This window comes from Scyliorhinus torazame, chromosome 16 (assembly GCF_047496885.1).
Source record: "Scyliorhinus torazame isolate Kashiwa2021f chromosome 16, sScyTor2.1, whole genome shotgun sequence".
Taxonomy (NCBI): domain Eukaryota; kingdom Metazoa; phylum Chordata; class Chondrichthyes; order Carcharhiniformes; family Scyliorhinidae; genus Scyliorhinus; species Scyliorhinus torazame.
The window spans coordinates 166,629,924-166,645,748 of record NC_092722.1 but is presented as its reverse complement, the minus strand read 5'-3'; the positions used below and the strand labels follow the sequence as shown (position 1 = coordinate 166,645,748).

General features: G+C 44.3%; 1 protein-coding gene across 3 annotated transcripts in view; it reads right to left on the bottom strand.

Moving 5' to 3' along the window:
* Positions 1 to 280: 280 nt before the first annotated feature.
* The window catches only part of LOC140393210 (pleckstrin homology domain-containing family S member 1-like), a 36,459-nt gene continuing 20,914 nt past the window's right edge, over positions 281 to 15,825 (bottom strand). For all 3 annotated transcript variants that reach the window (XM_072479434.1, XM_072479435.1, XM_072479436.1), the window contains exons 12-15: positions 12,786 to 12,884; positions 10,131 to 10,254; positions 7,659 to 7,751; positions 281 to 1,449 (exon numbers count right to left, since the gene is read on the bottom strand). In XM_072479434.1, the coding sequence (XP_072335535.1) occupies positions 7,692 to 7,751; positions 10,131 to 10,254; positions 12,786 to 12,884 (283 nt within the window). In that variant the 3' untranslated portion in view covers positions 281 to 1,449; positions 7,659 to 7,691. The remainder of the gene's footprint in view (positions 1,450 to 7,658; positions 7,752 to 10,130; positions 10,255 to 12,785; positions 12,885 to 15,825) is intronic.

Sequence of the window (15,825 nt, the reverse complement as noted above, 5' to 3'; positions counted from 1 at the left end):
TTGAAAGTGGCTCTTTCCCTTGCACCTGTTTTATATACACCTTGCAAATGACCGAATAACTTGTTGGGGTGATTTTGGCCGAGGAATAATCATCGGCCAGGACAGAGAACAACCTCGACTGACTTCAAACCTTGTGACCTTTTAACGTGCACTTAAGATGGCAGATGGTTTAACGGCTCATCTGAACAACAGCACCTTCAACAATGCAGCTCTTCCCCAGCCCTTCATCCCAGTGTAAACCTGGATTATATGCGACAGATCCGAAAAGAAAAAAAAGGTGCAGAATTCAATAATGTATTTAATTAAAAACAAATGATTCCTTTCTCAAGAGTTACAAAGCCAATGCGCAGATTGGACAGGGCAAGTCGTAATTCAGCTCCTTGCTTGCTCCAAACACAGTTGAATCTACTATGTCTCTTTTGGGGGACCATGAATTTGATTCAATTTGAACTGGAACTGGTTTTTGGAGTAAAGAATTCAAAACCTTTTGAGAAGGTGTACAGAGAATTTTGGTGCTTAATAATGGTGTGGGTGTCAATTCTGGAGAGAGTGGAACTTTCCTTGGGCTCAGAGTGTCAGTACCGAAGAATCTCATGCAGTTATTGAGCTTCTGAAGAGGCAGAGTAGTGCATGCATTACACCATGTGTTTTGTGACTATTTTAAGCTGCAGCAATTTAAACATGACGTGAAAATTATAGTACAACATGGCAAAATCAATCTTCAATTCAGCTACATCAATTCAAGTATTAATTCTATTCTGCACTAAATTTGACTATAATTGCAACAAATATACACTTGTCAACTAATCTGAATGCAAATCTGAATGCATCAGTGTATTTAATTGTACCTAAACTTGTCACAATGAATCATATTATTTTGCAACAGTGGGATAAGAAGGTTAAGTATAAAGTGCATTTCAGTAGTGGAGGACAAATTTTAGCAGCAGCAATAATGTTAATACATATTTCTGTTGTCCTCTTAAAATAAATAGCATAAACATGTAAAAAAAAGCATACACACTAAGCAACGTATTAGTATGTATGTGATTAATGCACCAAAAGCTCCACAATTTGCATTTCAATAATTAATTAGCCTTAATTCACAATGTACTGGGATTTCATCTTTAAAAAACCCAGCTGGATAAATAGGACACTTTACTAATGCTGCCCATAAATCACTGAGGGTCGTTAAATGTTAATGAAGACTGTTATATTTGATCTCAGCATTTGCCTAGGGATAATAAAGGAAATGCCAGGTGAACATGTGGTAGGTTTCTATGCACTTCAACCACATAAATGGAAGGACTATTCAACACCAATCATTAATGGTGTGAAGTATTAAGGTTGAGAAGATCACGTTATAAAAATAAATACTGATGAATTGTTGCTGGATGAATCAATCGGAACTGGCAATCGTTCGAGGACCATTGGCACTTTGATTATACAACCCTGTAAAACAAAGAACATATTTTTAATAATCTTTATTGTCACAAGTAGGCTTACATTGACACTGCCATGAAGTTACTGTGAAAATCCCCTAGTCGCCACACTCCAGTGTTAAACGCTTTAGTTACCATTGTATGAAGAGTCAGAAGTCCTGTTCCTTCTCAGCAAACACCATTTATTTCACTTCCACAGCCTCTGCACAAAACTCCAACAACACACCACCTGACACAAGGGCCACCTGAAACCCTTTACATATCAGTGTCAACCACTGGATACTTAACATAAATGAGACAACTAATTGCAATGCCGCTTAATGCATTACTTAACTCTTAACCCATTACTTAACAGTCTCCCCTTCCTTGGAGAAAAAAATAATTAGGTGAAAACAAAATTTAAAGAAACTCAAAAACACATATGCAATTTCCCCCCTTCTTTTTTAAAAAAACCACAGAAACAGGCGCCCTTCATTAACAATATCCAAAAGTTACATTTCTGTCAATATCTGAGATATATAAAAGGCCATATCCACCGCCTCTACAAAGCTTAACGTCTCAGCAGCCAAAGTGCTTTAGACTACTTTCCTTATTTTCTTTGTTTCCCACACAAGAGGACAACATTTACCATTGTTCCCCAAAGGAAAATTATAAAACCTCCTGTGCTTGATTTTCATAGGACGCATCACTATAAACTATGAATTTCAAGTGCCTATGGTCACCTAAAACCTGGAACCTCAAAACACACTCCCGCATTTTTTATTTTAGTTTGGCCAAATGCTTGATTTGCTCTTATTATGTCTTCCACTTTGGGATCATTCATTTTTGTACTCAACTCTAAGACATCAAAACTCACGTCCGGTCTAGTCTGTCTACCTAACCAATTCAGTTGCCCAATTAAACATTGCAGTTGCTCTTTTTCCATCTTTGAAACCTTGCATCTTTTTGTGAAAACCCAGCCACGACTAATTGCTATTGGGCTGATGCTTTCCAAATAAGATTGCTGACATAAAGTTGCCCCTAACTTAGTCTGTCCGATTTCCAGTCCAATATATTTAAATGCACTGGAAGCCTGACTTCCAAACCGGAATTCTTTCCTCAAACCAGAGATTACAAAAGCTTCAAAATCACTAGTCCCACCCCACAAAAATTATTTGACATGCATCATAAAGATGCCAGAAAGGTTCCCTTTATAGTGACAGTAAAACATTACCGGATCTACTTTCAACTAGTAACAGCCTAACGTTAACAAAACTGACCTTACCGAAAAATACCAGACTCTAGATGCAACATTTAAACCACATACACATTTGTTCAACTTCCAGAATACCCCTTCTGTGTTAGCTGTTTCTTTAGGAGGACGGAGAAAAATGTCTCTCTGGAGCTGATGCCCCTGCAAGAAGGCAGCTTTCATATCTATAGATTTGTATTCCCATGCCTTTGTGTCCAAAAGAAGATCTTTAAAATTAACCTTTCCTGCTGTAGGTGAATCGACCCTTAAATCCTGATCTTCTAAGCTTTTTTCAAATCCCCTTGCCACAAGCCTGGCCTTTGCCTTATAGGTTCCATCCGAAGAACCTTTTCTGTGCAAATCCATCTGTGAGATAGAGTTCTTTGTCCCCTATCCGGTACTTCCATGTATACCTCAAATTCACTCCAACTATGCAGTTCTTGCGGTTTAGCATCTTTGATAACTTTTCATATAATTTATTGGAAGCCACCAAAATCTCACATGCATGTGGGCTTCTACTCCTATTAGTATTCGTAGTTTTACTCATGTTCCGAGACCATGATAAACTACGTCCCCTCTCCCGCCTGGTAACTTGTTCTATACTGCTACTGCTTGATCTTTCCTATCTGCTGTGGGATGTCCTTTCAAAATTCTCGACCTTTTCCTGCGGACCTGTTCACTAACCGATGTACTATCTGAACTGGCACTGCGTTTCTGCGACCTCCATTTTTGAAGTTCGTGTTCCCAATCCATTGTCTTAACTCCCTCCCCTGAATGCTGTATATTCAACCAATGTTTATACTTTCCAGTGGCCTTCCCTGCTCTAATAACAGTTGCATCCTTCCATTGACTAGACCCTTCAGGCAAGTATGTCACCTTTGTATCAACCCTTGGTAGTTGCCCTTTCGGAAAAATGGCCTTATCCCAGATCTTAAGCACCACAGCCACAATGTCGTTAAAATCCCTGGCCAAAGGTAGGGTTACTATCGGTCGTGCTGGTGTCCTTCTGTACTTCCTACAAACTTCACAGCAATCACTAACCTGTTCTATCGGTTTAGTATAGTCTTCATCCCTTACCCCTGCTTCCTTTAATGCATTTTTCAGCCTCCAAGGAGACGGATGTGCAAACTGCCGATGCAGTTTTAATACAACAAGCTTTTTATCAGTGAAAGTCCCATTTTCAACTGCCATTAACACATCCTTAACCACTGTACTTGAAATATTATTTGTCAGTAATGGAATACAATAGTGTCCCGACTGTGTAAATTGTAAGTCCACCATCTTTCCAAAAACTGTTGCCTTATCCTGTTCCATATCCAGTTTCATGTGTGCTTTCTTCATCGACGGTCTGCTCAGAAGCAAAGGTATCTCACTTGATACAACATCCGTGCTAATGAAATGATTCACTCCGGCAATATTGCAAGGGATCACCACTCTTTTCAGCGACTTCAGAGTATTATCATCCCCAAACCTGAAACTTGTGGAACTTTCAAATTCCTTAACCTTGTTTCGACTTTCAGCATTCAAGGAGTCCAGGTAACATTTTAACCAGTCAATTCCACACACAGTAGATGTGCAGTCACTGTCCAATACAGCACAATTGAAGGATTCTGCAACCAACACCCTCAATACCGGCGTAAAACTACTTGTTAATAGGACAATGTCTTCTCTCTGAACACTATATTTTTCCTCTTCTGACTCTTCCGTGTTATGTGTCGCTTCAAACACTCTATCATAACGTTTTGGACAGTTGAAGACAGAATGTTATTGAGAGTCACATCGAAAACATCGATTTATCATGCCCTGTGCATTTCTGGGGTTCATCTTCCTATGGTTCTAACTGGGTTTCTGTCTTCATAATTTCCTTGTCTCGATCTCCTTCTATAGTCTTGGGCCCTATTCGTAGCCGTACAATTTCGCCATCCTGTTAGTAGTGTACCTTCCATATTCTGCTTTATAGCAGGCTGACCTATTTGAGTCATCACAGCCATCGGAATCGAATGTTTCCCCAGAAAATTCTTTAAAGCTTTTGTCATCTGATCGAATAAGGTATCCTCATCCGTAAACTGAACGCCTGTCAAAATCAGGAGCCTATCCATGTTGCTCATGCTAGCACAGTCAAGCAATTTAAAGGCCAAGACAGACTGTGGAAATTCCAAGTTGTGTTTCTGCCTTTTATATAGCCTGCCAAATTACATTATATAGTCTTCGATGGAGAATTCCTCTATTTTCCAGAACTTATCAAATTCCGACCATGCTTCATATGCACTTAACAAGTCATCTTTCTTGTAAATCTTATCCATATATTGTAATAGAGTCCCCAGACCTTCTTCTGGGTCTAACTCTTCCAATTCCAGCTCAGAAAGAACTTTGTTTCAGATTTTACTGTCATAAGGTAGAGAACGAGCCAATGCCATACCTTGTTTTCTCTTTCCCAAGGCAGTTACCTTAGTCCACATAACTACTGCACTTCTCCATTGGTCATACGATTCCCTTTCAGAAAATAAGGGGGGATAGTCATATCCATCCATCTTTATCCTGGGTTCAGCCATGTATCTTTTTTTCCTTTCTTCTCACTCACTCCTTGGTTTGATCAGGAAAAGTTGTATCTTTCAAACCTTCACATTTGCACAGCAACCATCCTCTGCTACCATTGATAAACGTTTTAGTTACCGTTGTATGAAGAGTCAGAAGTCCTGTTCCTTCTCAGCAAACACCATTTATTTCACTTCCACAGCCTCTGCACAAAACTCCAACAACACACCACCTGACAGAGGCCACCTGAAGCCCCTTTACATTTCAGTGTCAATCATTGGATACTTAACATAAATGAGACAACTAATTGCAATGTCTCTTAATGCATTACTTAACTCTTAACCCATTACTTAACATCCAGCGCCTGTTCGGGTACACAGAGGGAGAATTCAGAATGTCCAAATGACCTAACAGCATGTCTTTCGGGACTTGTGGGAGGAAACCGCAGCCCCCGGAGGAAATCCACGCAGACACGGGGAGAATGTGCAGACTATGCACAGACAGTGACCCAAGCTGGGAATCAAACACGAGACCCTGGCGCTGTGAAACCACAGTGCTAACCACTGTGCGACCATGCAGCCCACGGTAATGAACTTGCATCATTTACCTTTTCGTTAAACTTTAGACTTCCCTAGTTAGATTTCAAAAATCTGTGTAAGAACTTAAGATCCGGAATTCTCCGGTTGTTGGGATTCACTTTTCCCGCCGACAGTGCACCCCCACCCGCTGGTTTCCCAGCGGTGTGGGGTGGCTACAATGGGAAATCCTATTGACAAGCAGCGGGAAGATAGAATCTCACCGTCAGCGAATGGCGCACGGCTGAGGTAACACGCGGCTGGGGGACCGGAGAATCCCGCCAAAGAAATAGGAGCTGGATAGGGCCGTGCGAGACTGCTCTTCCATTCAACAAAATCATGACAGACCTTTAGCCTCAACATCACCTTCCTGCACTGTCCCCAAGCCCCCTGATTCCCCAAAATCCATCAATCCTTGCCCTGAATATACTCAATGAGTATACCTCAATAGCTTGCAAGTATTTCTATTTAACCATCTACCTATGCATCACAACACACCATTTACTTTCTCTATAGCCTTGTGAAACTGGTCATGGGCCTTTGATGCGCTATGAACCATGACCCCTAGAATACGCTCCTACACCAACCTGGATATTTATTCATAAATGAAGGAATAATGTGCACATTTTTCACAGAAGGTTCTCTCAAAAAGAAAAGACAAAGTAAACTGAAAGCAAAATGTTCTGCATCTGAATTTCTGGCTTACATTGCTATTAGTAAGATATAGGTTATATCCTTCTCCAGCCTGATTCACAGAAATCAGAGGCTAGAAACAAAGAAAATAGGAGCAGGAGAAGGCCATTCGGCCCTTCGAGCCTGCTCTGTCAGTCATTATGATCATGGTTGATCACCCAACTCAATAGCCTTATCCCACTTACCCCCAATATTCTTTGATCCCTTTTACCCTAAATGCTACATCGAACTGCTTCTTGAAAACATACAATGTTTTGGCCTCAACTTGTTCCTGTGGTAACGAATTCCACAGGCCGACCACTCTCTCGGTGAAGAAATTTCTCCTCACCTCTGTCCTAAACGGTTTACCCCATATCCTCAGACTGTGACCGCTGGTTCTGGACACACTCGCCATCGGAAAAATCTTTCCTGCATCTACCCTGTCTAGTTCTGTTAGAATTTTATAGGTTTCCATGAGATCCCCCCTTATTCTTCTGAACTCCAGGAATACAATCCAAACCAATTTAATCTCTCCTCATACGTCAGTCCCACCATCCCAGGAATCAGTCTGGTAAACTTTGTTGCGCTCCCTCTCAAGCAGATAAGGAGACCAAAACTGCACACAATATTCCCGGTGTGGCCTCACCAAGGCCCTGTACAATTCCAGTAAGACATCCCTGCTCCTGTACTCAAATCCTCTCGCTATGAAGGCTAACATCCATTTGCCTTCTTTACCACCTGCTGTACCTGCATGCTTACCTTCAGTGACTGGTGCACAAGGCCATCCAGGTCTCACTGCACATTCCCTTCTCCTAAATAATGGCCATTCAGATAATAGTCTGCCTTCTTGTTTTTGCTACCAAAGTGGATAATCTTGCATTTCTCCAAATTATACTGCCTATGCCATTCATTTGCCCACTCACTCAACTTGTCCGAATCACACTGAAGGATCTATGCATCCTCCTCACAGCTTATCCTCCCAACCAACTTGTCGTCTACAAAATTTGGAGATATTACATTTTGCACCCTCATCTAAATCATTGATATAGATTGTGAATAGCTGGGGTCCTAGCTCCGATCCCTGTGGTACCACATATTAGTATTTGCAGATAAAGGAATAAAGCAATCCACAAGCAGTGGTCATCTGAATTGTAAAGGCCATTTATAAGTAGCTTAAATTTCTGTGAATGGGTAAATATGACTTACGTTTTATTAGTTTCCTTCAATTTTTCATTTATCTCAATTACCCTCTTTGCCACATGTTGGTGTTTCAGATAGTCTCAATATTGTGACTGTTACCTGGGGAATAAAATCACTTCTGTGAAACTACAGTTCCAGAAATACAGCAAATATATCCATAGAATCCCTACAGTACAGAAGGAGACCATTTGGCCCTTTGAGTTTGCGCCGATACTCCAACAGAGCACTCTACCTAGGTCCACTACCCCGCCCTATCCCTGTAACCCTGCGCATTAATCGTGTCCAATCCACCGAACCCACACATCTTTGAACTCAAAGGGGGCAATTTATCATGGCCAATCCACCTAACCCACACATCTTTGAACTCAAAGGGGGCAATTTATCATGGCCAATCCACCTAACCTGCACATCTTTGGACTGTGGGAAGAAGTCGGAGCACCCGGAGGAAACCCACGCAGACACGGGGAGAATGTGCAGACTCCGCACAGTCACCCAAGATCAGAATTGAACCCGGGTCTCTGGTGCTGTGAGGCAGCAGTGCTAACCACTGTGCTACCCAGTGCATCTACAATCACTCATGTTAGTTAGCAACAAGCAAGATATCTGAGGCGAAATTCTCCGGTATCGGCGCGGTGTCCGCCGACTGGCGCCCAAACGGCGCAAATCAGTCGGGCATCGCGCCGCCCCAAAGGTGCGGAATGCTCCGCAACTTTGGGGGCCAAGCCCCAACCTTAAGGGGCTAGGCCTGCGCCGGACGAATTTCCACCCCGCCAGCTGGCGGAAAAGGCCTTTGTTGCCCCACCAGCTGGCGCGGAAATGACCTCTCCGGGCGGCGCATGCGCTGGAGCGTTAGCGGTCGCTGACGGCATTCCCGCGCATGCGCAGTGGAGGGGGTCTCTTCCGCCTCTGCCATGGTGGAGACCGTGGCGAAGGCAGAAGGGAAAGAGTGGCCCCACGGCACAGGCCCGCTCACGGATCGGTGGGCCCCGATCGCGGGCCAGGCTACCATGGGGGCATCCCCCAGGGCCAGATCGCCCCGCGCCCCCCAGGACCCCGGAGCCCGCCCGCGCCGCCTTGTCCCGCCGGTAAGGTAGGTGGTTTAATCTACGACGGCGGGACAGGCACTTTAACTGCGGGACTTCGGCCCATCTGGGCTGGAGAATCGCGGGGGGGGGGGCCCGCCAACCGGCGCGGCGGCGCGCTTCCCGCCCCCGCCGAAACTCGCCCCTGAACTATGCAGCTTTAGGGCGAGATTCTCCGACCCCCCGCCAGGTCAGAGAATCGCCGGGGCCTGGCGTGAATCCCGCCCCCGTCGGTTGCTGAATTCTCCGGCACCGGAGATTCGGCAGGGGCGGGAATCGCGCTGCGCCGGTTGGCGGCCCCCCCCCGCGATTCTCCGGCCCATATGGGCCGAAGTCCCGCAGTTAAAATGCCTGTCCCGCCGGTGTAGATTAAACCACCTACCTTACCGGCGGGACAAGGCGGCACGGGCGGGCTCCGGGGTCCTGGGGGGGGGGGGGGGGGGTGTGGGGCGATCTGGCCCCGGGGGGTGCCCCCACGGTGGCCTGGCCCGCGATCGGGGCCCACCGATCTGCGGGCGGGCCTGTGCCATGGGGGCACTCTTTCCCTTCCGCCTTAGCCATGGTCTCCACCATGGCGGAGGCGGGAGAGACTCCCTCCACTGCGCATGCGCGGGAATGCCGTGAGCGGCCGCTGATGCTCTCATGCATGCGCCGCCCGGAGATGTCATTTCCGCACCAGCTGGCGGGGCAACAAAGGCCTTTTCCGCCAGCTGGCGGGGCGGAAATTAGTCCGGTGCGGGCCTAGCCCCTTAAGGTGGGGGCTCGGCCCCCAAAGATGCGGAGCATTCCGCACCTTTCGGGCGGTGTGATGCCCGTCTGATTTGCGCCGTTTTGGGCGCCAGTCGGCGGACATCGCGCCGATACCGGAGAATTTCGCCCTTAGTGTTTACCAATTTGAAATGATTCAATGCATACAAATTCTTTCTTCTTTTCATCCCTCTCCTGCCTCACCCCACTCTGTATCCACAACCCCGCTGATCCGATGTATTACTTCTCCCACATACTCTCTATTCCTCCAATTCTAGTCTAATCTCTGGAACTTCTCCTTAAATTTCTACCTCTTCTTTTAAAAATTTGCAGGTAGTTCCCTTATAAAAGGGACCAGGGGGTCACTGAATACTTTTTTCTTGGACGATGGGGAACATAATATTGCATTTACCAGCACCCCAGAGCAGATAGGCGCTTGATGGTAATGTGAGCTTCCACCATCTGTGTGCAGAAAAGGCCCAAGATTTTCCAACAGAGTCAAAGTGAAGGATCCTGGTGGGGTTTATTCTGGGACTTGCTGCCATCACACATTCTCAAGGATTTTCTCAACCATCATAATTACCAAGGCATCTTTCAACATAACACAGTTAAACCAGATAGCATTCAGTACAGCTAGAATGTGATGTACCTCCTGTTCCATCGACTTGTTGATGAAGATGCTGACTTCCTTTACATTACTGATCTGAAGTTTGTTGATTGCCAAGAATTGATCTCCGAAATTAAAAGGACACTCTTTGTTTGAAGACATGACACTGTCACCAAGAAGAACAAGGATTTTGTTAATGGACACTGATCATTTGAAGGAATTGTAGCAGCGGAATTGGAAGTTAGAATAAAAATAGATACCTGCATTGAAAACTGGTGGCTAATGTAAAATAAACCACAAGGTGGCACCAGCCTCATTACTCACAAGTTCCCTTGGCGTGAGCTTTTAGTCATAATGGAATCTTGTTTTGTTTTGATGCCACTACACGAGTAGCTCATGGAAAATTACACCTGCCTTGATGAGCTGAAAGGGGGTGGGCGGGGGAAGGGGTGGAGTTTCAGGGCAGGGCCCTTGCATATGAGGACAAATGTGTGGGAGAATCATAATTCTGTAACCAGCCTTAATTTCTGACCGCTCCGTTAATTGGTTAGAAGTCTGCAAACTTCATTATAAGCCTAATGATTCTCTCTTGTTGGATTTTCTCAATGTACTCCACCCAGGCAATTGTACTACGTGTGTGAGGAAAATCTGTTCCTACAGCTCAAAGTCTTGGATTACCGTTCTAAACAAATCACATGTGAATTGCTTTTATTGAACATTTAAAAATGTATACACAAATAGAAAAACATGAACAGCGCACCCCCAAATCCCCCTCCCCCCAACAGCTATCAGTGACCAGCTCTTTAAAATACCTAGCAAATGGTTGCCATCGTAGATAGAACCTCCCAATCGACCCACTCAGTGTGTATTTAACTTCCCCCAAATACAAAAATTCCAGGAGATTCCCCCAGCCACACCAAGGCACAGGGCGGAGAAGGTGACCTCGACTCCAGCAGGACTCGCCTATAAGCAGTCAGCGAGAGGAAGGCCAAAACATCTGCCCCCTCTCCTGCCTGCAACTCCGGCAACTCTGACATCCTGAATACTAGCAACAATTTACTGCATGCAGGAATGAAATTCAAATAGTTTAAATTGTTCTCTTTTTGCTGTGTAGCTGGTATTAGCAATTATGATGTCACAAAAAAGGGCATTTACGTTCTAAGTATGAGCTGAAACTTCCTGCTGCAAATTTAATGAGCTGTCAATGCGTAAATACAGAATGCTTTTAAAATTAACAGGGAGATTGAGAATGAGATGTGTTTGTGCAAGACAAACAGCAGAGTGGAGCAAACTGCCCAGCAAGTCCTGATGATTAGCAACTCACAATGTAGATCTTTTTAGCTGAGCTAGCTGGCCGATTGATGCACTGGTATTGGCATTCGACACTTGAGTAGGGTGCTCTATCCAAGGGCCGGTGCAGACTCGATGGGCCGAATGGCCTCCTTCTGCCCTGTAAATTCTATGATCTATGACTGTGGCCTCTCGGGGATCCGGTTCCAGCTCCCTGCCTATGATTGCTGACTTGGTGCTGAAGAAAGAGCCCCAAAAGTTTGCTAGCTTAGGACATGCCCAGAACACATGCACGTGCTTCCTTGGGCCCCTCCCACACAACTCGCACTTATCTTTTACCCCCTCAAACACCCGACTCACCCTTGCCCTTTTAAGTGCGCCCAATGCATCACCTTCAGTTGTATGAACCCAAGCCTCATACACGACGATGTGACATTCACCCTCCCATCAGGCGTCACAACATACTCCCTCCTCCACTTCACCCCCTTGCTCCTTCTCCCATTTCACTGTAATCGCTTCCAGCGAGGCCCTATCCTCCCCCAGCAGACTCCCCTAGATACTTGAAGATACTCCAAACTGGCCAGCGACAGGACCCTCTCCACCAACGCCGCAGGTGGTGCAACCGGAAAACTCAAATAAATCTTCCTCGCCAAATTCCGGACTTGTAAATACCTCAATGCATCCGACTACGCAAGCCCATACTTCACCACTAATGCCCCCAAACTCGCAATCCCCCATTACTGCCACCCCCCGATCCTCCCTTCCCCTAAACCTGGTGTCCGACCTAGCCGGCTCAAACATATGATTGTCCCTGATCGGTATCATTCTCGACCCTCTCCCCGCTTTAAAATGCTGCCGTAATTGCCTCCATATTTTTAGAGACCCACCACTACTGGGATCCCCGAAACTTCCTCGGGGGAACGGAGCAAAGCAGTTCCCAGCGCCTGCAATCCTGTCCCTTGTGAAGAAAACTCAAAACTATGTTCTGATCATTAATTCTGCATTTATATTTGAAAGCTGCTGCTGTAAGCATCCTGGGCAGTACCTTTTGTAACATACACAAGACAGCATAAAGGCCCATTCCAGAGATTGTGCTTAACCGCTTCTGCCACTGCTAGCGGTGCTGGATGATACAGGCGGCCATTTTATCAGGCCTGCTTGGTCAACCAGTACAAGCCTTGGCTACAAATCTTTGTCCATCCCCACCTCAAATGCCTGAGCAACAATGTGCAAGCCTTATCTTTTACACTCTTGAGAAAATGTAGTGAATATTCTTATTTTGAAATTACATACAGTAACTAACAACCTGATTTTCAGTGACAATTAATGAAACAAATAAAAAAAAAAAGATTTTTTTCCTTTAATTTGATATCTTTATTAAATAATAAAAGATAGGCAATTACTTACCAGACTTTCTCATCTATTTGTTCAAACTGCAGATTTTTGATAATATCTTGGCCAATGGTAACATCAAATCTTCTCAGCTTTCTTTCTTCTGTACAATTGCTAAGTAAAATAAATTTGCAATTATTGACAGCATACCAAGTGAAAACATTGTCAGTCAGGGTTTGAGATTCACACTGACCCTCCACACAAGGCTAAAAATCTTTTAAAAAGATACTCCAAGACCGAGCGAAAGATAATCGCAGTATCCTTACACTGCAGAAGGAGGCCATCTGACCCATCGAATCAGCGCTCCGAAAGAGCAGCTTACCGAGGCCCACTCCCCACAACCCCACCTGACCTTTGGGCCCTAAGGGGCAATTTAGCATGGCCAATCCACCTAACTTACACATCTTTGGACTTTGGGGGGAAACTGGAGTACCCGGAGGAAACCCACGCAGACGTGGGGAGAAAGTGCAAACTCCACAGTCACCGGAGGTCAAAATCAGAAAAAAATCTCATCCAAACATTTTCTGCGTTCTTGGTGCAGCAAATATCTAACCCAATTTTCTTTAAGATTTTACTGGATCCATGCGTAAATGGGAACTTTTTACTCATCCTCATATGGGATTGGAAGGTCAATCATTTACAAAACTGTATTGACAAGGCTTGAGTCGGTAGTTTTTTGCCACAGGCGAAGCTTATATTATATGTATTTAAAACCGGACTGATGATGAGTAATTTGGTAACGAAACCGTATAGCAGCAATCGATCCGCGTTACAGCTCCGGCTTCAGGTTTATGCTTTACCCTGGGACGTGGAGCTCTGCTCAACCAATCTTACTGCCTGCTAAACTTTATCCGGACGCTGGAAGATTGACCATGGAATAAGCAGTCCACCAGACCACTGGGGACAACTTAGGCTTTGCTTCGCACCAGCTGCACGCCAGTGCAATCCGTGTTCTGTAACTGGGCTATTATGGGTTTTGATAGATGAAACAGTGCACTATTATTTATACGGGCTTTTAGCAGAGTGAGAAACATTGGTACCTGTTTATTTAAAACTGATAAAGAAATAACTTGGATAAAAATGTCTAATGCGTGTCATGATATTCAGATAAACATCATGGTGCAAACACACATACAGACTGATGGACAGATCAACGGACCAATCAATACACACGCAACATCACAGCCAATCACAAGCAAGAGCAGACACACTATAAAAGGGGGAACACGACACTTCCGAGGCTTTCCAGCAGGAGACAGCTCAGGGCACAGAGCTCACAGCAAGCCACTCAGACATTCACCATGTGCTGAGTGCCTCTCCAAGATAGTGTTAGGGCTGGGTCCACAGGTTAGAGGGTAATGAACGAACCGCAGTAACCAGTTTACAAATGTTAATATTGTTAGTAATAAAACTGAGTTGGACCTTCTGCAACCGTGTTGGTTCGTCTGTGTAGCAGAGCACCCAACACGACAATGCGCAAGGTAAAATTAATAAAAGGACACAGGAAATGGAGCTATTCTCTTCGTGAAAATAAAACACCAGAAAATGAGAGAGAGAAAGAAAACAAAACACAGAGACCATTGTTTTTCTTTTGTTTGTCTCTGGAACTAATGTGATGAATGTGGGGAGCTTCTTTAAGCAGACCAAGGAACAAAACAAAATAGGAAACAAGTCCTGTGCCTAAAAAATTCTATAATCAACAATTTTACCACCATACTCACAGATTTTAATGTATTAAAATCGACTGACCTCTATCATAACAAATTTATTATATTCAGTGAATAGATGGATCGGTTCAATTCATCAGTGGAGAAGTGTCCAAAATTTTTGTTTTTATGGTCTACTGAACTGCATACGTGAGGCCCCCGGGGTCACATATATAACATTTAAATGCATATTCCCCAAGCGGCCAATATTGAGAGAACCCGATTTCTAATTTAGGGCGGAAGGATAAAAATAAACCTTGAGGACCAATTCACACAGGAGAAACGGATGGAGAAAACTAAAGCACAAACAGAAATGAGTTGCTGTGGTTTTCCTGACCCCCATGTCCAGGGCTTGGACGGACCTACAGCCTGAAGACTGCAATTTGAAAGCTGCAGAGATAGAGAATAATGAGGAGGCCAGTGATTTGAGCTAATCCTGCATATTGACTTGATGTTACGCTGAGCTGACATTCTCTTAAATGCTTAAAACATGTCTTGGTATTTTCATTGAAACTTTATTGTGCATTAGTGCAAAATAAATAATTTAACTATGACTAACCACTTCTAGTTAATAATGGATTCTATCAGAACCCTATAATTGTTCTCAAAAGTTTATGAACATTAAGTTAATTTCATACTAAGAGAAAAATATTGATAGTCATCAGAATGTTAAAAGCGATTAGCCATGGACACCATCAGGCTTCTATTTGTGTTGAGAGCCTGAGTATTTTGGTTAGTGAAAAAGTAAATTCTGTACCTAATGTCAGCATAAAGAGATCCTGAGAGACTATTACTGTGTTGGCAAAGGTTTTTAGTACTCACGGGAACAATGAAACTTTCATAGTGAGTCTGCCAATTATTAGCCAAGTGTGTGTTGCAAACATGTGTCCATTCTAAACAGGTTGAGTTTACACAAACATATTTTATTCTAAAATCGACAGCTTTTGTTTTATTTGTATGACTAGATTTGAATTCAAGGCCTGATTGTACCCAAAGTGGTCAGTGAACTCAGGAATCTGGAGCCCATCTTAATGGTCGGTCCACATTCACATGCATTCACTTGGAGCTGTGCCGGAACCCCAGTCAGATTCACTACGTCCAGCGGGGGAATAAGAAATTGGCAATAGGAGGGAACCTATGAGAATGATTTCTTCTCTGGAGAGAGTCAGTGCTAGTTAGAGTCACAAGCAGTGAGAGGGGAGTCTAAGTCACTGGTCGCCCATTCAGGCCTCTGCTTAATATTACAATTGGGTCCCAGTAATATATTTAAAGCAGCAACCCGCTCCCTTTTGGGGAAGGTGGGGGGGACTTTTACGCTTGCTTAGGAGAGAGGTTCAGGTTGGGAGATA